Here is a 24,788-nt window from a genome sequence, read left to right as displayed (position 1 = left end):
CTATCCTTATTTTCACAGAACGGATTCAAAGAAGCCAGATTTTTGAAACAATGGGCATCTGGATCTAGAATGTTCTGCCTTGTTGGGTTAGCCAACAAACAGGTCTGCAGATCTGTTTTTCAATAGCACTGTCTCCTGTGGAGCTAAACTCTGACTCCTGGTATAGTGTGGCAGCCACATCTGGAGGCCAAGGGCTATGCCTATTCAACCCTCTGCTTTGGAGACTGTCCTGCTTAGACCCAGCGTCCCACCCATCAAGCTGCTGCGTTCGCAGGGTTCACATACTGGTCTCTGTTTCAGTTTCCCCGTGTGGTCCTTATGCCCCTGGCACGGCAAGAGAGATGATAAGGAAGAACACCAAGGGAACTCAGGAGGAAGCTGCCCACTCCTCCCTAGGGTCACAGGGCCCTGTGGATACACAACAGCCCAGGGTCATAAAGTAATTGGACGGAAAATAAAAGCCAGGCTTAAGTCAGTGTTGATGATAAGAAACTAGCTTATTCTATATTTAAACCTTTGTCCCGGCCTCCCCAGAGGGCAAAATTCGGGTCACAGTTCTCAGGGAATGAGTTTTGAGACCTTTTCTTGTGGCATGCTCCCTTCAAGGAAGGGCTAGAGATATTCAGGGGGCACCATAAATCCTGGGTTTTGAACAACAAGCAAGACTACTTTGAACCTCCTTAAGCCTTTCTCTGCCATATTTAGGATCTGATCCTTGCAGTTAGTCCCCATTCAAGGAGCTGTTTCCCACGAAGGCTTAGCATATGTATACATTTAACAGACATATGCAACCTCTCCCCATATATCACAGCCAATCCTAGGCATGTGCCCGCCTGTCCCTGCCATGACTCACTCGCATTAGCTAAGTGCTCTGCCTCCCCGGTTATGCGTCAACATAATCTGTGTGGGAGATGTGCCAAGGACCAAGTTCTCTCCAGCCCTGCCCCTGGGGTGCAGCAGACTGAGGTACCTCCAAAGCCTGACTTCCAGTTTCTGTTAAGATCCACACCAATGCAGAAGATTCCTGGTCTGGTGGACTTGTTCTTCCGCCACAAGCGGTTCTGAAAAAGTGCAAGGCAGGCGACTCATTCACTGAGCCCTTTCTGGGTGGGAGCCTCTGACATCCTAGGAAGCGGGTCTGGTGGGACAGGGAGGGACGAAAGGAAGCAATCTCTAGGGCAGGATGGGGCTGGCATACTGAGCCATGGCTGCAGATTAAATGCTTTGTGGTTAAAGCTGGGGTATGGCGAGAGGCTTGAGCACAGCCAAATAACAGTGGACTTCCCTGGGCAGTTGGAGGACAACATTTGCAGCCACAGCACCTGAGCAGCCCACCTGCCTCACGGAGACTCTGCAAGGAGCCACCAAAGGGTCTGTCCCCAGGGAACCTCAGCAGAGCATCCCAAAGCCACTGTGACCTTTCTTTCTTCCATTCCCCCCAGAGCTGACCCTGATCCCTAAGCCCCTCCCTCTTAGGTGGTCTCACCATACTGTGGGTATAAGCAAACCCATCGGGATTAGAGACAATCTCCAGGAAGATGTCCATGGCATTCAGTACATCTGTTACGATGCGGTCTTTGCTGTATTCACTGACAATCTGCAAGAAAGGGTTGAGTGGGTACAGACTGAGGGACAGGAGGCCCTGGCGGGCTCCCCTCCAGAGCAGAGCAGGATATCCATACAGCCACTGGCTACAGGCAGGGATGGCATCAGGTCATCAGGTTCATCCTTGTGCAGAACCGAAGGCTTGGATTTTCAACAACTAGAAGGTGGGGGCTCTGGGCTGCAAATGGCCAGAGCACGTGGTGGCTGTTCCACAGGGCAGGTGTGCAGAAAGCACCCCAAGTCAGATGAACCAAGTAAGTTTTCAACTGGAGGTGCCCTTAAATAGTTGAGCAGCTTCAACCCTCCACCTCATCCCAGCCCCCATGGTCCATGCTGACCTTCTTGGCAATCCAGACGCTAGTGGCATGGGTGATCCACTCCCGGGAATGGATTCCAGAATCAATCCAGATGGCCGGGCGCCGAGAACCTCCAGTGCTGAACTGGGGAAAAGCACCAGGCCCCACACAAGTTTGAACCACAACAGCTACAGGGCTGTCCCCAGACTGCCTAGAAGGAGGCCCCAGATTTATCTTCAGTGCCTGGGGTGGCTCCCTGTTCCTGAGAGGGGGGTCATATGTGCAGGTACATGTGTAGGAGCCCATGGAAAGTGCACACATGTGGGGACCTTGGCAACACAGTGATGCTCTTGCAGGGCAAAGTGATCTAGTCAGAAGCACAGAATTGCCCAGGTCTGCAAGTGTTTTAGACTAGTGCTTCTCAAACTTTCAAGGGCACGTGAATCCTCCAGGGATGTTACTAAAATTCAGATTCTGATGTAGTAGATCTGGAAGGTGAGGTTGGTAATTTCTAACAAACTCTCAGAAATGCTGCTCCTGTGGGTCCAGGGACCACCCTGAGTAGCAAGAGCTTAGACAACATTAAAGAGAGAACACAGGCAGCTCTTATGAGAAATCAAAGCAGGCACAGGTGAAGTCAAGTCCCACGTTAGCCGAGGCCAAATGACCCTTCAGAAGAGTCCCCCAGGGCACTTGTGAGGACAGCAGAGTCTGCCTTCCCTGAGAGCTGCGTGCCAAATGACTTGCATGCTCCACACTCTCGAGTGCCCTTCAGGGCACATACAAAGAACTGTTTTCCAGTATGCTTCACACTTCCACCGCTCCTGCCGCCTTCATGGCCAAGGGCACTGCTGCCGCCAAGCTTACTGGAACCCTGTTTCCAGTGGGCTCTGTGAAGGGCTAGAAGGTCTCCTCATAGACTCAGGCCTATCCATGGGGCTGCCTAAGCCAGAGGGCCTCAGTCATTTGTAAATGAGGCCTCTGTGTACCTCTCTTCCCATTGACCAGATGAAGCAGCTGAGTTAACAGGAAGAATGCTGATTCACTCACACTCACATCCCCAGTTCAAGGTGATGACTGCCATTCTGCAGTTCCATTTCCTTAACAAACCTCCCACCAGATTCCTGACCCAGGACCTGCCTGGTTCACTTCACTGCCGACTGTCCACACCTACAAGGGGTGGGTCCCTGAACACCACCATCCAAAGCTTGTGCATCACCTCAGGACAGGAGTGTACACATCCCTCTCCCCAAACGGACTGGCTGACTCCCACCCAGCCACAACCCCACACGAGCTCAGTCTTATGCCTGAGGCACTCACTGTACAGTCTGGTAGTCAACACTCCCAGCTTTTACCTTCAGAACAAGGATGGACCGATTTTCAAAGCTGTGGCCAATCTGAAGTTTTGAGACAACATCTGAATGCTCAGTTACAAAGGTGTCAATCCAGGTATAGATCTGGAAGGAATGAAGTTTCTCAGATGGGCAGTTAAGCAGGGAGGGAGCAAACCCCAGGGTCTCTCTGAATATTCTCATTCCCTGATCCTACCACCTTCTTTAATGCTTTCCCACCTCCCTTGAGGATCTAAAAGAACTGCAAAAATCAAAGACTACCCTCGGGTCTAAGGCAGGAGCTGTGGTCAGCCTGGATTCCCAGACTTTTCACCTCCGTGCAGTGCTATGCCTTTGCCTGGAAGAGCAGCACGTGCTGAGCCTACTCAGTCCCCTAGGGTTAGCCTGCAAGGCTCTCTCTGGTGGAAGTTTCTCTTACTTCCATTTTATTGACCCCTTCAATCCACTTACAGATCTCATAGTCCTTGCAGTGTTGTTTTTAGTCATCCTGCCCCTTTTAGATTCTAAGGTTCTTGAAGGCAGGATTATTTATCTCAGACATCAATAACTTTCTCCCAGTGTCTGCTCTACACTTTCTAGGCATCGGCTCACAGTCTCCTATAGCCCCAGAGCCCTGAGTCTGGACAACCCGAGGGTCCAAGAGGACAGCAGAGTCTAGAGCTTGATGGGGCAGACCCACCTCCTCCAGGGTGTGGTAAGAGGAGTAACTGAAGCTACTGGTGCTTCGCTCCAACCGGCGGGACTTCGCCATGGCTTCTCTCTCCTCGTCCAGCAGCACCTGGGAGGCAGAAGCACATACTGGAAGGGAAGGCGAGGCTGGGCCAGGCATGCCACTTCCGGGCCCTGCCTCAGCTGGCTGCACAAAGACAGCGTCGACACAGCAGAATGAGCCGCCATGAGTGTGAGCTGTGCAACAGGAGATGCCAGGTTGCGGGGTGATTCTTCTGCTTGGCAAGCTGGCATTCACCCTGCCTTCTCCCAAATGAGCATGGATGGGTCAAGGAGTCTGGAGAATGTGGTCCTAAGTCTGCCACTGCCACTAACTTGCTGTGGAACCTTAACCTTGGTTTCCTCAGCTTGAAAATCGGGACTTGCCTTGCCCATTTCAATAGGATAAAATGTAATAACAAATACCAAAGGGCTTTGGAAAAGATGCTCATGGGTGGCTGCCAACATTGCTTTTGCCCTCTGTGAACACTCTGTTGAGCAAAAGCCCAAGCTGAACTATGGACACTGACCCCTGGGAAAGCAGAGGGCTCACCTGGCCCACATCATGCACTCTACTCCAGGAAGTAGCCCTGACAGTTGACATCCAAGCCATTTGAAAAGCCTGTCCAAACCACTTTACCTAATGTGCCAATAGTCTTTCACTCACCACTTTAACTGCCTCTTAAACACAAGTACAGATGAGCCAAAGCAGCATCCTTACTTGAGTGGCAATTGGGAGCTGGCTCTCAGCCCTTCTGTGGTACTTCCCTCAAAGAGGGCAGTATAGTGCCTGAGTTGAATTGACCTCCCACATCATCCCGGGGCATTTTCCCCACTTTTGAAGTCAGTGAAATGGGCAGGTGCCCTTCATCCTAAATTCATACCCTTACATTGTCACCCAGGGATGAAGACACCCCAGGACTCAGCGATGACTACAGCATGGGAGGGGTCTGGGCCTCTTTGCAACAAAAGGGAAAGCCAAGGCCCTCAACCCAAAGTCACCCCGATTTGCCCCTCTGTGGTTGTTGCGTAGTCACTCAGTCATGTCTGACTCTTTGCGACCCCGTGGACTGAAGCCCACCATGCTTCTGGGTCCACAGGATTTCCCGGGCAAGAACAGTGGAGTGGGTTGCCATTTTCTTCTCCAGGGGAACTTCTACATCCAGGGATTGAACCTGTGTCTCCTGCAATGGCAGGCAGATTCTTTACCACTGAGTCACTGGGAAAGTCCGTGCACCTCTGGGTCACAAGTAAATCCTGATGATGCCTTGCTTCAGGCCAGGGCCTTTTAGTTTACCAAGCATCTTAATACTCATCATTCCAGTTAATCTTATGACCTGATGACAGGGCAAGAATTAACTATTCATGTTTTAGAGATAAATCAAATTAGAGAGATAAACAGACTTAACAGCAAAGCTAACAAGGGACAGAGATGAGATAAAAATCCAGATATCCTAGTTTCTAGCACTATGTCCCTTAAGGCCAGCTGGCTAGCAAAATTAAAGGCAAATAAGAATCACACACACACACACACACACACATACATCTATGTATCTGTGTGTGTGTGTATGTGTGTGTATGTGTATACATAGAGGGAGAAAGAGAAAGCACATGTATAAAATACTAACAACAGGTCAGAAGTCCATCATACTATTCTTATAATTTAAAAGTGCTTTAAAATAATGAAAAGGCAATACCCTAAGCATAGGAAAACAAGACAGTAAAATGCCAAAAAAATTTACCCAAATGCTAACATTATTGTTAGGATAGAAAGCTTGTGATTTTAAGCAATTTTTCCTTTTCTCTATTTTTACATTTTTCACAGCGTGCTCATATTACTTCAATAAGTAAAATCTTCTAAATGAATAAATACTAAAACAAAGGCAAAAATTCCCCAATGTCTAAAAATGAAGGAGCAGCCATTCATGGAGTCTCCAGTCCCAGGGCTAGAAGACAGCCCCTCTCCATCCCCCACTGCTGAGGCCGAGGTCACTGCCGGGTGACACTCTCACCCCACTCCCCCTGTCAACTTACTCACAATCCTCAAAGCACAAATTTAAAAATGGGAGTGGAAATCAAAGCTTGGGGGCTTATTTCTTTTTGAGCACCAACTACACATGTGGCATTTATAATTGTGATGTTTTCTAGCTAAACTGGCTGGGCTGGGGACGTTCCCACTTGGGCAAAGCAGGGATTGCTGGTTTGCAGAGAGATGGCTGGGGGAGCCCCAATCTTCACTGGCACAAGCACCATCCCGGGAAGTCCTAACAAAGGAAATTTGTCTTCTTCCCAGAAAATCGACGGAAATCTCAGCAGCCCCCATGACCGACGTGTGCCTGGCACCATGGGCCAGGCACAACCAGCTGCAGTGAGCAGCAGAAAGAGTAGGTCGGGCCGACGTACCTGGAGTCAAGGCCGGTTCTGTCCCATGCTGGTCCCACCACCATGAAGTTAAAGGACTAACATCCTAGGGGTGGAGATGGTGGGTGAAGATGGAGGAGAGAGAAGACAGGACTGGAGGACCCAGTTCTTCCTACACAGCCCAGGGACACCCACAGGAAGAGAGTTCACACAAGGTTGTCCTTTGTTCTACACAACAGCTTGGAGGCAAATGGGAAGTCGGCACCCAACTGCAAATAACTTTCCAAACACCCTCACAGCCTTGTGAATGGATGTGACACCCGCTTACAAATTGGAAATGCTCAGCCCTCACAGCTGGGCCCTGGATTCCAGGAACATGAATCTGTCCTGGCCTGAAAAATACACAGATGTTTGCTCCCTTCACAGGGCTGAGGGAAGGGAAGGAAGGGGACAGGAGATCTAAGAATGCAGTCTCGTCTCACCACAGCCCTGTCAGGCTTCTTGGAGAAAAAAACAGACTCAGAAGCAAGCCATTTGCCTCCTGGAAGCCATAACCTGACAGAAAAAGTAGTACCTTAGTGTAAATTAATTTATGACAGTTGTAAGGAAGGATGGGGACATTAAGAAGTGCACCTCCAAGATGGGGGGGGGGGCAGACTGAGGGCCCCAAAGGTGAAGATGACACCTGAAAGGAATCTGCATTCACAGCTCTCTCCAACCGCAGACGTGAAATGGAAGCAGCTCCCGGAAGCGGTGGGTGGGGGACAGGAGACGGCTCTAACACAGCTCTGTGAAGAAGGCAGTCACTTCTCCTTACCCACCCCTGACCTCCTCTGCAGGCCTAACATCTGCAGTGGTAGCTGCATGGCTGGTAGCAACCACAGTCCATGCCTATGCTGGGATGTGGGGCTGGGAGGGTACAGATCTGGGGTTGTAAGAATGAACCCTTCGGAAGTCAAGACTGAACTGGGGCTTCACTATCCTAAAGGCAAAGTTAAAACACCATATGAACAACAGTGACACCCACTAAGGAGGCAGACGGCATAAGAGTAAAGAGTCCAGGGCCTGGAGTCAGGCTATCTCAGGTTAAATCCTTTGTTGTCACTGATGGGCAAATGACTAAGTTCTCTGTGCCTTGGTCTCCAAATTACAAATTTTTCTGAGCTTTCATAAAATGGAGGTCATGTTATCATGTACTTTCACACATACTTGAAGTGTTCTTGTGAGGATTAGAAGGGTGAATACATGTAAACTGCTTAGAACATTGCCTAGCACACAGTAAATGCCAGCTATGATGACGAGGGACAATAGGATAACAGTAACTCTCGAGGTGACTCCAGGACTCCGTGGTGGAATAGTCATTACAGGGCATGACCAGGAAACCTGGGTTCCTCCAGAAACCTGGTGTCTGCCGGACTTGGACAGTAAGTGGAGCATCAGTGGTCACTTGGGTGACCCTGCCCCTGCCCTCCGCAGGACCAACAGAGGGGCTGGCCCTTCTGTCCCTGTCTCCCCACCCCCTGGACCCTCCTCAACCCTCACCCCCAGGCAGCCAGCCTCTGCCTCTCCCTCAGGAGCTTGCCCATGATTCCTTCCTTTCCTCACCTATTCCTGTCCTCCTCTCCTCTTTAGAGCTGCCACCCACCCAGACCCCAGCCAACACAATTCCCACATTTTAATCTCTTCTGTTCAGCAGACTGGGCTTCCCAGGTGGTACTAGTGGTAAAGAATCCAGCTGCCAGTGCAGGAGAGATAAGAGACTCGGGTTTGATCCCTGGGTTGGGAAGATCCCCTGGAGGAGGGCATGGCAACCCACTCCAGTACTCTTGCCTGGAGAATCCCATGGACAGAGGTGGGCTACAGTCCATGAGGTCATCAAGAGTCAGACATGACTGAAGCGACTTAGCATGCACACACATTCAGCAGAGTAATGTCTGTGATGCACACACTGGGCACTAAAGACACAGCAGTCAACAAAACGAAACTGCCTGCCCTCATGCAGCCCTACAATCTGGTAGAGGAGACAGACGATAAACCAGACAAAGAAGTGAACCACAGAGGATATTAGAAGGCCGTAGGTGCCAAGAAGAAAAGTGAGGGAGGGAACTGGGGGAATGTGGGAGAAGGGCACAACTTAACATAAGGTGAAAAGTTGACATGTGAGTCAAGTTTTAAAAGCAGTGAGCCACATGCTGATATTTGCAGAATCAGCATTCCAGTAATATAGGGCCAGCAGTGCAAAGGCCCTGAGGTATGATCCTAGCCAAAGGCATTGAGGCAAGGGTAGCTCAGGCAAGCTGGAGGACTGTCAAGAAGGTGATGGTGCCTGGAGCAGAGTAAGCAAGAGTCAGCAGTGCAGGGCAGCACATGGATCATGTAGAGCCTTATAGCAGTTTTAAGGACTTTGGCTTTTACTGTGAATGAGGTGGGGAGACACAGAGGGTTTTAAGCAGAGGACTGATAAAACAGGACTTGCATACTGACTGCTGTGTTGAGAGTAGGCAATAAGGAGGCAAGGGTGCAATCATGGAGAACAGTTAGGAAACTACTAAAATAATCCAGGTGAGGGCTGATGGGGTATTGACCCATGGTGCTAGCATAGAATTTGCAAGATACATCTCTCTACATCTCACTATCAGAAGGGAGAACTGACAGGATTTGCTAATGGACTGTCTGTGGGACAGACCACCTGACCTGCCTCTTGAGAAACCTGTATGCAGGTCAGGAAGCAACAGTAGAACTGGACATGGAACAACAGACTGGTTCCAAATAGGGAAAGGATTATGTCAAGGCTGTATATTGTCACCCTGCTTATTTAACTTCTATGCAGAGTACATCATGAGAAACACTGTGCTGGATGAAGCACAAGCTGGAATCAAGATTGCTGGGAGAAATATAAAAAACTTCAGATATGCAGATGATACCACCCTTATGGCAGAAAGTGAAGAAGAACTAAAGAGCTTTTTGATGAAAGTGAAAGAGAATGAAAAAGTTGGCTTAAAGCTCAGCATTCAGAAAACAAAGATCATGGCATCAGGTCCCATCACTTGATTGCAAATAGATGGAGAAACAGTGGAAACAGTGACAGACTGTATTTTTTTGGGCTCCAAAATCACTACAGATGGTGACTGCAGCCATGAAATTAAAAGACGCTTACTCCTTGGAAGGAAAGTTATGACCAACCTAGATAGCATATTAAAAAGTAGAGACATTACCTTGCCAACAGAGGTCCATCTAGTCAAGGCTATGGTTTTTCCAGTGGTCATGTATGGATGTGAGAGTTGGACTGTGAAGAAAGCTGAGTGCCGAAGAACTGATGGTTTTGAACTGTGGTGTTGGAGAAGACCCTTGAGAGTCCCTTGGACTGCAAGTAGATCCAACCAGTCCATCCTAAAGATCAGTCCTGAATGTTCATTGGAAGGACTGATGTTGAAGCTGAAACTCCAATACTTTGGCCACCTGATGTGAAGAGCTGACTCATTGGAAAAGACCCTGATGCTGGGAAAGATTGAAGGCAAGAGGAGAAGGGGACAACAGAGGATGAGATGGTTGGATGGCATCACCGACTCAATGGACATGAGTTTGAGTGAACTCTGGGAGTTGGTGATGTACAGGGAAGCCTGGTGTGCTGCAGTCCATGGGGTCACCAAGAGTCGGACACGACCGAGTGACTAAACTGAACTGAAGAACTGTCTGGGGGATGTGAGAAAAAGAGTCAAGGATGACTCCAGGTTTCTTGTCTGAGGGACGAGAGGACAGCATTGCCATTTGCTGCACTGAGGGAGGCTGTGGAGGAGCAGGCCAGGGGAGCTGGGTTTGTACCTGTGAAGTCTGAGATGCCCATTAGACACCCAGGTAGAAATGCCAAGTAGATGGTCAGAGATGTGAGCCTTCAGTTCAATTCGGATATGAGAGGCTGGCTGGAGCTACCAACATGGGAGTGCTCAGGAGGTGGAAGGTATTCAATTCCATGATCCTGGATGAGGGGACAGAGAAGAGGTCGAAGGACAGAGCTGGGAAACAGGAGAACAATGTGCAGAGAAGCAGCCAGGAAGATGGGACCACCCAGGAGAGTGCGATGTCCTGGAAGTCCAGAGAGGAGAGGGTGATGGGTCAGGCTACAAGCTGGAAGCACGATGCACACTCAGAGCTGACTGCTGAGGGAACCTGGGAGCTGTGTGTGACGCTGTGTATGACAACGAGGGTGAAGGTAGCGGTGGACAGTTTACCCAAAAAGAGGGATGAAGATGGCATGTAGAGTCAACATTTCCTGGAGTTCTGGTCTTAGAATAAGAGGAGAAGTGGGGTGATAGCTGGAGGTTGGGGGAAGGGATCAAGAGAGGACCTTTTTAAGATGAGAGAAATAACTCTATATTTGTATGCTAATGGGAATGATCCAGGAGAGAGGGGAAAATTGGCCAAGCAGTATTTACACTAAATTGTATTTTACTCTAGAGCGTGCTCGGAGCATGGGCGATTTTTGTTTTCTCCTTTGTGCTTTCCCTTATTTTCCGAATTATCTACCATGAATATTTATTAATTTTGTAATCAGAAAAAAAGCCATTAAAATCCACAGAGCTGATTGCTCAAGTGAAGCCTTTCCATGGTGACTCATCCCAGGGAAAAAAAAAAAAAGGAAAAAAACCAAAGGGCCAAAAAGAATGAGGAGGTGAAGAAAAATTAAATGCAAATAGAGCTCACTCAAAATCAGATAATTTCTTTCCTGGCCCACTGCAATTTCCTCACTACCCTCCTGCCTGTCAGTCTCTCCCTGCTCCTGTCCCCAACTCAACACTGTCAACATTGTCACTGTCAGAAGGATTTTTCTTAAATGCAAATCTGATCATGTCAGAGCCCTCCAAAGGCTCCCCCACGGTTTTCGGGATTTTCTCTCAACCTTTTCACCTGGTGGAGGGTGCCCTTTGTGCTCTGGTCTGGCCTCATTGCCAATCATGGGCCCCTTCCCCTCCCCGGCCCTCCCTTCTCCTGCTCTTCAGCCACACCGTAATTGCCGCCTTCTCAGAGCCTCAGAGCGACCATGCAGTGCCTCTTGTACTCGCTCCCATAGCAACCTGCTCCACTCCATCAGCGCATCATCCACTCCATTGTAATCACTGATTTACTCCCCTCCGCTTCCCCACCCCCACAGCACTCCAGCTCCCCTGGATACAGGGACTGGATTTCTTTATCTTTGTTTTTCCAGTACCTTGCCTAATACCCAGCACACAGTTGGCATCTCTGTGTCTGTGGGCGGAAAGAATGAGTCCGCCTAGTTTATCTCAAGCATCTTTCTGATCACAAGACAGGAGGGAGTAGGGGGCACTTCCCTTCCTCAAAAATCTCCAGTATCTCTGGCCAAGGTGAAAGCTGGGATCAGGGTTTTTCACACTTTCTCTCAGCCTGGTACTAACCAGCAAACACACCCTCTTTCCTTTCCTTCTCACAACCATTAAGTGAGGCAACATTTACTAGTGCTGTGCTGTGCTTAGTCACTCAGTCATATCCGACTCTTTGCAACCCCATGGACTGTAGTCCACCAGGCTCCTCTATCTATGGGATTGTCCAGGTAAGAATACTGGAGTGGGTTGCCAGGCACTCCTCCAGGGGATCTTCCCAACCCAGGGATTGGACCCAGGTCTCCCGCATTGCAGGCAGATTCTTTACTGTCTGAGCCACCAGAGAAGCCCAAGAAAACTGGAGTGGGTAGCCTATCCCTTCTTCAAGGGATCTTCCCGACCCAGGAATCGAACCGGGGTCTCCTGCATTGCAAGAGGATTCTTTTCAGCTGAGCTACAAGGGCAGCCATTTACTAAGTCCTACCTAAATGGCAGGCCCTATGGTAGACGCTGGGGTATAAAGACAGATAAGGCAAATGATTCTATACCTTGAGGGGCTTGGGGAGGGGACTCTTGAGACAAAGACCAATATATTAATCAGGTCTCTCTGAGCAATTCATTCAGCACACAGTTACTGAGGGTCCCGTGCAGGAGACGCTATGCCAAACACTGGGGTGAGAAGATCCAGAAGACAGAAAGCTAGCAGTCCTGTGCATCAATAACTAAAACATGAGACTGCCGGCCAGCAACCTGAGGGGTGCAAAGCCCTTCCCTTCTGTTAACGCCTCTGAGTTTCCCTCCTCATGGACACCTTCCCCCATCATCACCACAAATCAACTCAACACAGCAGTCTCCCCCCAGCCCCAGCTTCCTGGAAGCCAAAATGTGATCTCAAGTACGACAATCAGAGCTTGATGCATTGCAGACAGAGCAAGTTGCTGGTGAAAATCCTGCCTGACTGGGTTAGCACCCAGAGTCCAGGGCATTCTACTGAGAGGCAGTAAAAAGCTCCCCTTTCCCTATCCTTAAAGGGAATCCAGGGCGGGGGGTGACAGGAGAGGACAGCCCCAGAGGAGCCAATGATTCAGGGAGACTCCCAGGTGCCTCTGGGGCCACTCCTGATACACGAATCAACAGAAAGAGTTTAGAGACCTCTTCATATCTGTTTGCCAAATACTGCAGAGTCTCCAGGGCAGGGCAGATGCATGGAAATGAAAACTTTTAAATGCAGGCACAGGTGAGAAATGAGGATTGAGCACTGAATTTTTTGATGTGGTAGCCTCTATTGTCTATGCGAGTTTCCCCATTTTTGTTTGTGGGGGATTTAATTGGACAAAGAGCCTACTCCCAGATGTTAAGCAGGAAACAGATGTGCCTGAGGAGGAGGAAAGGTCTTTGAATGGACCACAGTGCCCCAGCCCTGTCCTTGCATGAAAAGGAATGCACCTAATGCGTTTATCGCCTGGCAGGCGGAGAGTGTGTGCACTCCGGGGACTGTGTGTTCCCACACTCAGAGCCCGTAGAGGAGACTAGCGGCAGCATGACATGGCTGGGCAGGAACCTGTGTGTATACAAATCTACAGGTACACAGCAGCATTTGCAGAGGGCTGCAGCCAGAGAAGTCTAACCCAGTGGTGCCCCAAAAGAATCATTTTAGGAAAGAGGCTCCTTGAGGGTATTCTGGAAGACAGATCAATTAAAACAGAATTTCATGATGTTCAGAAAAGATGCCATTAAGATGCAGCAACGAGTGAGGGTGGGGAGAGAATGGGGTGCCTGGAATGAAGTCTCCCTTCGCCCTAACCAAGGGCAGGTCTGTAGTCACTTCTCCCAGAGCTGTTTTTCTGGGAGAGTCCTGCCCAGGAGAGACGCCTGGTACTGAGAGCCAGCATTGGAGGCGACAGGAAGGAAACCACAGCAGGGTTCACAGGAGCGGCTTCGCTCACCTCTTCCTGCTTCTCTGGAGTGAAGGAATTCCCTGCTATCGAACGGGTGAGACACACAGGGACAGGAAGGAACAGTCAGAAACGCAAAGGGAGCCGTCCAGAAGAGCCCTCCCTGCCCTCAATGCCCAGGAGACAGCTGAGCTGCCCCCTCCTGTCTCCCTTCTCCCTGTCTTCTCCTTTGCCACGAACTATAGATTCCTCCATAAGAGAACTCTTAAAAACACAACAAATTAGTGAATATAACAAAAGAGAAGCAGACTCACAGATCTAGAGAATAAACTGGTGGTTAGCTGGTGTGGTGCAAAGGGGCAAGACAGAGGCAGAAGAGTGGGGAGTATAGACTGTGAGTGTAAGATAGGCCCTGTGATGTAGGGTACAAGGAATACAGCCAATAAGTTTTGTAATAACTCTAAGTGGAAAGCAACCTTTAAAACTATATAAAGTTAAAAAAATTTTTTTTCATTGAAGAGGACTCCACAAGCTACCCTGACCTGTGAATTATGAACTCTTTCTTGGATTTTTCTTACATTTAAATTTTTTAGAAAGATCTTTCTTAGATTTAAATTTTCTTTGACTAGTGTGAGGTTTCATTCCTTTCCTGGAAGGTTCACAAAAATGCAGATGAAACTCCAGAAAGAAAACATCCACTTTAACCTTGGGTATTTTTTCTCCAGGTCGGGCCCAAACCTGCAAGGGATGTGAAGATGAGACCCCCCAACCTCAGTGTTGGGGCAGGACCTCACCTGGATGTCCTTTATCATGATGTTGTAAGCAAGGCCGTGAGACTCCAGGTAAGCTTTGATGTCTTTCAATTCAGAGAAGGGAACCCTCATGTCCACAGGGAGGCTGGGCCTGGCTGGGCCGCGCCAGAAGTCCACCTTAGTCACAAAGGAGAAAAAAACAATAGGCAAGTGTACCAAACATCCTGCAGGCACCTACAGAACCGATGATCTTCTCTTATACAGTTGAAAGGGCCCCGGTTCCAAAATGAAACCCTTAAGGCAGAGCAGAAAGACGGAGACAAACAAAATCCCCAGGTCATGGAGTTTCCTTCCCTAATACTAAGCACCTTTGTCTCCCAGCCTCACTCACTCCATGTAACTTCACCCAGATCCAAAGAGCCCACAATAGTTTTCTAAAGGTGAGACAGCGTATCATCTGGGACATTCACGTGGTCAAGAACACTGGGGAGAAAAGGGAGACATCACTGCCCCCAAGCCCCAAAGGGGTAGGAGAGGCCCGATCCGGAGCCCTGTGCTGTCCGATTTTCATTTTGTAAAATGGAGAGAATTATTGTAAAGTGTTCTGAGTCCTGGTTGATAGGGGCACTCACACAAATAGGATGGTGGGCTTTGGGGCACATCCAGAAATATCTGGTTGTTTCAACAGCCCTCAGACCAAACCCTTCTATATTGAAGAAAATGTCTTGCCCAGTGGAATACTTGTGGAGGACACACGTTCTCAGAAACCAGGGCTCGGGCTGAGGGACAAGCCCAAATAAAACAGGTTTGCCAAGCTAAGCCACTTCAGTTGGGAAGCAGATGTGTCCAGTGCGTGCGGCATGGCTTCCCACCCAGAGACTCATGCACCTCTCGCGTGGCTTTAGGACCTTCCAGCCGTTTTCAGAGCAGCCCTCCGTTACAGGGCAGAGGGGAAAGCCAAGCAGGGCTGCCCCACCTTCTGGGCCAGTGTTCCCAGCCTCTCCTGAAGAGAAGCCGCGCTTGATTCTCCCCCTATGCTGTCATCTCCGGCAGGCATACCCAGAGGGCCAGGTCTGGGGTGGAGGGAACGGGACAGGGAGCCGAGGGTGCAGGCCGCTGTGAGGGAGGAGAGGACATGGCCCCAAGCCCCGCGGATTCCTCACCTTCTGGGGCTTCAGGCCCTCCAGATCCCTGAGAAGTGAAAGCTGCTTCTCATTTTTAGCCAGGATTCGAAGAACCTGGTCACTGGAAAGACACAGAGGAGACCGAGGGAGCTTCTCGGAGGGGTTCCTCAAAGGCTGTGCAGCCTGGAGGACGCAGAGTGGAAAAGAGAACCTGGCAGGATAGCTGGGAGGCGAGAGGACCCCTGGGCAGAAGGACCTGCGGCTCTGGGAAGCTCCAAACTCCTTTAATCTGAGGCCAAGGGGTCTCTCCAGATCCAAAGATAGACCACCGGGGGACTCCATAAAGCCTGTCAGTTCTGCTGATGAACCCACTGCCCAGACAGGGGAAACAGGACGGATAAGTGGTGGAGAAGGGAGGAAGAAAAAAGAGGAATGAAGGAGAGAAAGGGATAGATACAGGGAGTCGAGGTACCGATAGTGGCCCCATGCACTCTTTATACAAGGATCCAGGCCATGTCTGCCCCAACCCCACTGCCTTCTCTCAAGAGCTGGAGGACATGGAAGAGATGAATCTCACCCTACCTCACAGGGGGAAGCTGAGCCCCTCCCCATCCCCCTGGAGGGGTGGGAGCCGGGGCAACTGAGCAGCCTATAGTGTAGCCTTTGGGGTCTGAGCCAGGATGGCCATGGCTCCCTCCCTGGCCGGCTCTGATACCCTGGATGATGAACCCCCCTCTCTAAGCTTGCGTTTCCTCTTCTCCACTATGGAAATACTATGGAGTGCTCACTTTGCGGGGCCTTTGGAAGGCTGACAAATCATGTCTGTAGAGGGCCTGGTATGTAATACTCATACTTAATTTTACTCAAAGGAGGACAATACCACACCCACACATTAGGAACACAGTCTTTGGGGGGTTATGACTTTTTTAAGAATCAGAGGAAAGTTATGAACACTGGAGAAAAGTAGATACACAAAATTTTACACACGGTTTCAGGGGATTCTTGGATTCTTGGGATTCATGCAGACTAAGAACTCTAGATTTGGGGAGGAATAATAAGACACTTGCGCGTCCTGCCCTCACATGCAAAATTGGGAGGTGAAGGAGTAAGAAGTGGGTTCAGGATGGGAAATGAAATCCTGAATCCCTCTGCCCTGATCAGGTCCCACTGGGCCACCAAGTCACCCAACTCCTGGCAATCCTCTCTCCCACTAAGGAGCAGCCACTCACCCTGTGAAATTCATCTGGCCCAAAGCTGCTGCCAGGATAAAGCTGCAGACGAGGAGTGTCCGCCTGCCCACAGGGTACAACCTGCGAATCACGCCTCCTCCAGGGGAACTCTGCATGCTTCTTCCACCAGGCGAACTTCAGGGGTTTTCCTCGCACACAGGCATGGCCAGGCCTCAGGACAGCAGAGCACCTAAAAGCCAGCAGGCCCGGCGGACGACGTGCGTTAGGCTCTCTCTGGGACTCCCACGCCAGGCCTTCCAGAGGTGGGGCGTCCCTCCCCACTTCTAGGTGAGTCCTCTCCTGGGAAGGTGTGGGGGGCAGGGGTAGGGAAAGAGGAAGTCAAGGCCTTTAGCTGTTTTCCTTCCCAGAGGTTTACTGGGCTAGCCTCTCGTGAATATGGAATCCTCCATCTCCAGAGAAAGGCTGAGAGAAGCCATAGGCCCAAAGAAATCACTCCTTTCCAGTCTCCTGCTAATCTTGTCTTTGTGCTCCTTCTCCCTCCCCATCCACTCACACATATGATCCTTGAACATAAGGGTGTGGACGCCATTGAAACAACACCAGGTTTAGACACAGAGCTGGGTACTCACTTCCTGTCTAAAAGATCCGGGGCAACTGACCTAGTCTCTCTAAGTCTCAATTTACTCATCAGTCAAATAGGGTTAATAATATCTCCCCTCCCTACCTCACAGGGTTTTCTGGGGGATATTAGATGAGACAACTTGGGTGAATTGGCTTGGCAAAGCCTGCAAAATAGAATGTCTTATTATCTCAAAGCATTAGCTCTTAGTCACAGCTGCATCTTAGGTCAGGACTCTAGCTGCAGTGGAGAGAAGGGGAGAGAAGAAAATGGAGCGAGGAACAAAGGAAATGTCTATTCTATGAGAAGGAATTCAGTGAAGGGTCCCTTTTCGCTGTGTTCAGGTGGTCACCATTATGCCAGGATAGGTAGTGCATTTTCTACTTAGACATGAAGGTCACTGCAGTCATTATTATAGTTCTCAACAGAGAGCAGAGTCAATTTCTCAGTCTGCTGAAGCCCCACACAGCCCCCTTTATGGTCTGGGAACAGTATGAATAAAGCAGAGTCCAGCATACAAAGCAGTCATATTAGAAGGAGAAAGTGAAAGATGATGCCTGAATGGTAAATGATGAATCTAACAGAAAATCCGCAGGAGGTGGAGGAAAGGCAGAGACTAAATCCAACAAAGTTGTTCAGCAGAGGACGTCAACAAAAGGCCACTTAACTGTCACCGGCGATTCTCAGAAGCCCCCCTCCCCATCCATGCTTTCCCAGAATGGCCAATTAACCGGCCATGTGTGCAGAGAGGAGAGCTCTTTTATTGAGAGAATGCCCTGCTCCCACACCCCGCCGGACCTACTCCATTATCTCGCAGTTCAGCTGTTCAGACAGGCCAAACTCTCCTAGAACCCTGGCTTTGAGAACTCTCAGACTGAAACATTAGCAAAGAGTTTAAGGACCTAGAAAAGAAAGCAATTAGGCTTTCTACTCAAGTAACATTCAGCGTCAGTAGAAATTTGGAATAAAAGAATATACTAGTAAACAATAGCTCAGGAATTTAAAAGAAAAGCAGTGGGATGGTACTAGTCACCCAAAGTACCCAGCATCTTCTTGTTCAAAAGCATCATTATAAGTCACTAATAATAAGACAACCCCTGCACTTGCTTTCGGGGTGGGGAAAGAGACAGAGATAGATCGAGAGCAAGAGCAAAAGAGAGACAGAGGCACAATTAAGAATTCTTGAGAATTCTACGGCAGCACATGCAATAGAACTTTCTGTGATAATGGAAATGTTCTACGTCTGCAGTATCCAATAGGATAACCACCAGTGGCTAGCATGACTGAGGAATTTCAGTTTTTAATTAGCTTTAGTTGATTTAAATAATTTAAATGGCCACATGTGGCTAATGAGTGCCGTATTATAAGACGGCACAGTTCTGTGGGAATTCACCAGCCCTAAGTACTGACTCCATGGCTGGATCTGAAGCAGACACACACAGCTGTGTTTAATACCTAACACCCGCTTCTCACTCAAAATTAATTACTCATTAATTAATTTTTATTTGTAGACATTAGTTAGACATTAGATAATGTCTAATTAAGTAGACACTATTTACTCAGTAGATGCTTACTGAATACCTACTATGGGCCAAGCACTTGCTAAGGTGTGGAAATAAAATACAGTAATACAGATCTGGCCCTTAGGTTTCTATTGGGGTAAGTAGACAACTGAAAGAGCATACAAATAAATGTGAAAATATAGCTGATGTATGTGTTACAAGGGGAAGGTACAATGTGCCAGAAGGACAGGTAACATAGATTCCATATAGACTGAAGATGCAGGGAGACTTACTCTAAAGAAGTTGTTAAAAGGACTTTCACCTCCTGCCATATACCTGACCAATCCTGCCCAAATTAAATTAGTAAAACGCTAGATAAAATATTTTTAATACAACTTTTCTTAATGCCTTACTGGGTTGGCATAAGAGTAAGAATCCACAGATCCCAAAAGAAGTAAAAGCAAGACCCATGAGAGGTAAGCAAACTTTTCCCATGATGAGTAGAGGTCTTTCAACTCTGTTCTTGATCTTCCTTCTTAGAAGAATATACCTTGTATCTAGGGTCATTTTCCTCCTACTTGAAGTATATATTTAAATGTTTCCTTCAGTGAAAAAAAAAAAAAAGCTCTTTGTTTTTATTTGTTTGAAAATTCTTTATTTGCTTTAATTCTTGAAAGAATCTCACTGAGTATAAATGCTAGGTTGATTATTGTTTTTCTCTCAACACATTGAAAACAGTATCCCCCAGTCTTCTAGCTTCCACTTTCACAGTTAAAAGGTAATCAATTAGTCTATTTACTGTTCTTTAGTATGTGATCTTACCTTTGGTTGCTTTGAAGACCTCTTTGTCTTTGATGTTCTGCAGTTTTATCTTCATGTATTCTTCGGATACACAATAATGTGTCTAGGTACAAATTTCTTTTGGTTTATCCCGCTTGAGATTGGATTTCTGTACCTGGGGATAGCTATCTTTCCACTATTCTCATAAATTTTTCAGTCATTATATTTTTTAACATTGGCTTTTACCCAATCTATTACCTTCTGTAATTTTATTAGGTATATGTTTTGTGCTCTCATTCTATCCTTTAAGATGTAGTCTTTCTATCATATTTCTATTTCATTGTCTCTCTGGGCTCCAATCTGGATAATTTACTTACGTTGAATATTGTTTCTTTAGTCCAGTTAACTGATTCTCTCATCAGCTGAGCTTAATCTGTAATTTAATCAATCTGCTAGATTTTTAACTTTCAATTTATATAGTTCATCAATTCTGAAACAACTTTTCTCTCAGATTTAAACACCCTGCAATCCAGGAGCATCTTATAATCAGTGGCATCTTGAATGATAACTGGCAGTGTTTTTGATGGCCCATAAAATTATGCTGCATCTTACAATCTTATTTTATAGTCAACACAATATGGTATTTCTTTTTCATTTTTTGGAAGTTCTATTTGATTCTTTTTGAGCCCAAAAGACTTGCAATTATTATCTATTTTAGAACCTCTTGTTTGTTTTTTTAAACTTATAAAACTTAGTAATTTTAGAATCTGTCAGATAACTGCAGTATCTGAAGATGGCAAGTCTATGTCTACTGCATATTGTTTCTGCTGGTTCTTATTCAAAGTGCATTGTTTCTTGTGCCATTTATCTGTGAGTCAGTCATTTCCTTTGGACCTTTATCTGTGGAATTCCTTTGAGGCCTAGATTGAAGTTGAGTTCCTCCAGAGAGGATTTGTATTTACTTTTATGAGTTGCTGGGCGGGGGGGTGGTGGTGAGCACTACCAATCTGAGATCACTCTAAATTATTTGCTTGAGTTATTTTGGACCGCATAGTTAGCATAAATTTAGACCACAGACTCACGTAGAGGCTTACTTATTGTTATGAATTCTTGGAAAATACTTTTCTCTGGATTGCTTAACATCAATATTTTAAATCCTGCACAATAAAGCAAGTTACTTGCAAGTAGATAATCAGAGTTAGTGTTTAAGTGTTTTAACATAGAACTGTTGGAAGAAAGGGTAGATAGTGATAATTTTCTAGACTTAGATTAAGTATGTATGTTCAATTTGCTAAAGCAGTAACTTCCAAACAGGTAGAAAGGGTAAAGATGAAATAAAATACTGGGGGGAAAATAAATCAAAAGATGAGAAAGGAAAGTTAAAAAGGCAGAGTGTAAAAGTAGGACAAAGAGAGCATAAAAAGAAGAAACTTATCTAAATATATATTTCAATTTAAATGTAAATTATTTTAACTCTCTAGTACAAGACAAAAATTATCAGAATAGATTTTTTTAACCTAGCTATATGTGTTCACATGAGCTATGCTTAAAGCATAAGAACTAAAGAAACTAAAAGTCAAAAGTGGGGGGGAAAAGATATGTCAGGTAAATGTTAACCAAAAGAAAATATCTGTAGCTTTATTAATATAAGATAAAAATAAACATCAAGGCAAAACGCATTATCAGAAACAAGAGGGTCATTGCTGCTGCTGGTAAGTCGCTTCAGTCGTGTCCGACTCTGTGCAACCCCATAGATAGCAGCCCACCAGGTTCTGCCATCCCTGGGATTCTCCAGGCAAGAATGCTGGAGTGGGTTGCCATTTCCTTCTCCAATGCATGAAAGTGAAAAGTGAAAGTGAAATCACTCAGTTGTGTCCAACGCTTCGCAACCCCATGGACTGCAGCCTACCAGGCTCCTCCATCCATGGGATTTTCCAGGCAAGACTGGAGTGGCGTGCTGTTGCCTTCTCCGAAGAGGGTCACTACTACTTTCAATTTCCCAAGAATTTTTAACATATAAAAATATTTATGAATTATTCTAACAAATAATGTGCAATCCTTCCTGAAGATAATTATAAAGCTTTACTGAAAAATGCTAAAATTTGAAATAAATCTGAGGATATACTTTATCATAGGATAAGAAATTTCAATGTCATAAAATCACATCCTTCCCAAATAGATTTAGAGATTCAATATAATTCCAATCAAAAACCCAACAGCCCACACAACTTCATAAGCTGATGTAAATGTATATGAAAAAATAAAGGCCATAAGAAGAGTCAGACTAATCCTAGAGAACTAATTAGGAGAACTTTCTATATCAGACACTAGTACATATTATAAAACTATATGAGCCTGTGCTCTAGAGCCTGAGAACTGCAACTACTAAAGCCCATGTGCCCAGGAGCCTGTGCTCTGCAACGAGAAGCCAGAGCACCACAGCTAGAGAGTAGCCCCTGCTTGCCACAGCTAGAGAAAGGCCCACACAGCAACGGAGCCCCAGCACAGCCAAAAATAAATAAATAAGTAAAAATTTAAAAATAACACAAAACTATAGTAATTGAGATGGCATAGTATTGGCACAGACAAACAGAACATAATAGAAACAAACCCAAGCGTATTTGGAAATTTTGTTTTTTTGCAGACTTGGCACTCCACATCATTGTGGAACAGAAAGACTATTTAGTAAATGTTGCTGAGACAAACATAGATCTATATGAGGAAAATGGCATTAAATCTCAATCCTACCACATACAAAAATCAGTTCCAGGTAGATTAAAATACTTAAATGTAAAAGACAAACTATAACACTCTCAGAAGACAACATACACAATATTTTATGACATTGGAATAGGTAATAATTTTTCTAAATAAGATGTGAAAGGCAAAAAATAAAAAACATAACTATAAAGTTTCCCATAAATGGAAAAAATGAGTAAAATCAACTATATTATAATTAAGAAATTTGCAACAGAGAATAGAAAATAAGCCTCAACCTGAGAGGATTTTTTGGTAATATATAAAACTGGAAAACAATATCCATGATATAAAAAGAACATCTGTGAATCATTTTTTAATGGGCAAAGAACACAAAAATCCATTTCTCAAAAGAAGACTCACAAATGATCTATGAACATATGAAAATTATACTTAGTAATCAGGGAAAAGAAAATTAAAACCACAGTGAAATTACCATATCATACCACCAAATTGTCAAGAGCTAAACGTCAGTCAATACCAAGAGTTGAGGGCAAGAGCACCTCTCATCACTCCTGGTGGAGCTTTAAAGTGGTGAAATCACTTCAGAACACAGTTGTTACCTAGCAAAGCCGCATATCCTACACCCGAATAATTCCACACCCAGCTATACGCCCTGAAGAAACTCTTGTGCCTGTGCAGCAAGATTTATGTCCAAGATTGTATTTCTAAAATGGAGACGTAGCTGTAATACAACAGAGGAGAGAAAATGAACCAATTACAGCTACATGCATCCAGCAGACAAACCTCAAAACAGCGATGTTGAGTGAAAGACGCCAAATTGGAACACACACTGTGTGTTTCCATTATATATGTTCAGACAGGTAAGACAGAACAATATATTGTCCAGGAACATGTGCACACTGATATCACAAGGGCAAGGAAGGAAATTATCATCATGGATTTGTGGTTTCTTCTGGGGAAGGGAAGGGAGTGCAAAGAGGCTTCTCAGGTGTGTCTGTTCTTGTTAATGCTGAATGGTGGGTAAAAAGAGTTAATTTTAACAGGCAATGAAAGTTTTACACAGGCTCTTGTACAAATACTTCATAGTAAAACCTATTTTAAAGGTAATATGGGAAAGCTAAATTCTTATTTTTCATAGTGAGGAATCAATAGAAAATGCCTAAAACTTAAAAAAGCAAGAAGTAGCAATATAAACACCACATTGAGGTTTATGGGTGTGAATGTCAAGGCTAAAAGAATTCAATTGGGTTGTTGCTGGAGAGCAAGATGTGGGAAGAAGGAACGGGGAGCGGGACTTAGCTGCTTTTTACAACTTTTGTAGAACTACTTGACTCTTTAAACCATGTGCTGTAAAACTGATTTAAGTAAAAATGAAGTTTGAGAAGTGGCATTTGATACCTAGAATAGTCAAATGCATAGTGACAGTAGAATGGTGGTTACTGAGGGCTGTGGGGGTAAAGGATCACAGGGGTTAGTGGTTAATGGGTTCAGAGTTCCAGTTGGGGAAGATGACAAGATCTGGAAATGGATGGTGCTGATGGTTGTACAACATGTGACTGTACTAAATGCAAATAAACCATACACTTAAAAACAATTCAAGTGGTAAATTTTATGTTATGTATATTTTACCACACACACACAAATTTAAGCTCAAAACAAAAAAAAAGAGAGAGACTGGAATTTGAGCTATGTTAGGCAGAGTATGAAGGAGTTAACCATCCAAGGCAGGGTGAAGAGGTTGTAGGAAATCTGATTCTTGCCCTGGATCTTTTCTTCATTAAAAGTATTAATTCCCACTTCTGGTTAGAGACCTCCCTAAGGATCTCCAGAGATCATGTGAGGTGCTCCAACATTTCCAAATAAAACTCACAAACTAAATTATGTTTAATTTCCAAAATTCCTCCTTGGGTGCTTAATGGAAATAAATACATCAAATGTAATCTTAAAAAACAGAAAAACTCGAGTATCATTATTCACAGTACAAAAGGATTCTTTCACTAACAAGAGGATTTACTACAGTCACTTAATATAACTCCCCCAGGACACTCAAAATGTGATTTAATTAACACAAAACAGGCTTATCCCACCTTTCAGAAATATGCCAAACAGGTGCTTTCAAAGGAAATTGAGAACTGAAAATCCAAGAAAACAATGACCCACCATAAAGTGGGTTAAGGCTGCTCTAGCCTAGAGTTTCTAAATCAACTTTATTATTGAAAAATCCCACACTGGGATCATCCCCACAAGGGAAGCTGTAGCTGACCAACCATATCTCCAATCATACCTCATGCCTCCCTCTAACATCACACACCATATAAATTCTAATTCTTCACAAGAATCCGTCTAATACGAGACAAGCTCATCGTGGGCTGGGGCTGTGTCTTCCATCTGTCTGACCCCAGGACATCTGCATACAGCCCAGGCACTGCCCAGGACCTACTTATTGATTGATTATGTTGATCCACTCATTCTACCGACTGCCCAAAGCCTAGGAAAACAAACCCTTCTTTCTTGGCCTTTGTTCTTGCCTGCATCTACCAGCTCTGC

General features: G+C 46.0%; 1 protein-coding gene across 4 annotated transcripts in view; it reads right to left on the bottom strand.

The window, feature by feature from the left end:
- The window catches only part of LOC109557628 (carboxypeptidase A5), a 93,268-nt gene that overhangs the window by 5,121 nt on the left and 63,359 nt on the right, over positions 1 to 24,788 (bottom strand). For 2 of the 4 annotated variants that reach the window (XM_019959081.2, XM_019959082.2), the window contains exons 2-9: positions 16,659 to 16,848; positions 15,469 to 15,550; positions 14,348 to 14,482; positions 3,933 to 4,031; positions 3,257 to 3,358; positions 1,944 to 2,045; positions 1,487 to 1,597; positions 971 to 1,061 (exon numbers count right to left, since the gene is read on the bottom strand). In XM_019959081.2, the coding sequence (XP_019814640.1) occupies positions 971 to 1,061; positions 1,487 to 1,597; positions 1,944 to 2,045; positions 3,257 to 3,358; positions 3,933 to 4,031; positions 14,348 to 14,482; positions 15,469 to 15,550; positions 16,659 to 16,774 (838 nt within the window). In that variant the 5' untranslated portion in view covers positions 16,775 to 16,848. Of the gene's footprint in view, positions 1 to 970; positions 1,062 to 1,486; positions 1,598 to 1,943; positions 2,046 to 3,256; positions 3,359 to 3,932; positions 4,032 to 14,347; positions 14,483 to 15,468; positions 15,551 to 16,658; positions 16,849 to 17,343; positions 18,793 to 24,788 lie in introns of those variants that run through there. The other 2 variants (XM_070788168.1, XM_070788170.1) reach the window with 2 other exon arrangements.

This window comes from Bos indicus, chromosome 4, assembly GCF_029378745.1.
Source record: "Bos indicus isolate NIAB-ARS_2022 breed Sahiwal x Tharparkar chromosome 4, NIAB-ARS_B.indTharparkar_mat_pri_1.0, whole genome shotgun sequence".
Taxonomy (NCBI): Eukaryota; Metazoa; Chordata; class Mammalia; order Artiodactyla; family Bovidae; genus Bos; species Bos indicus.
This window is presented reverse-complemented; position numbering and strand designations above follow the sequence as displayed.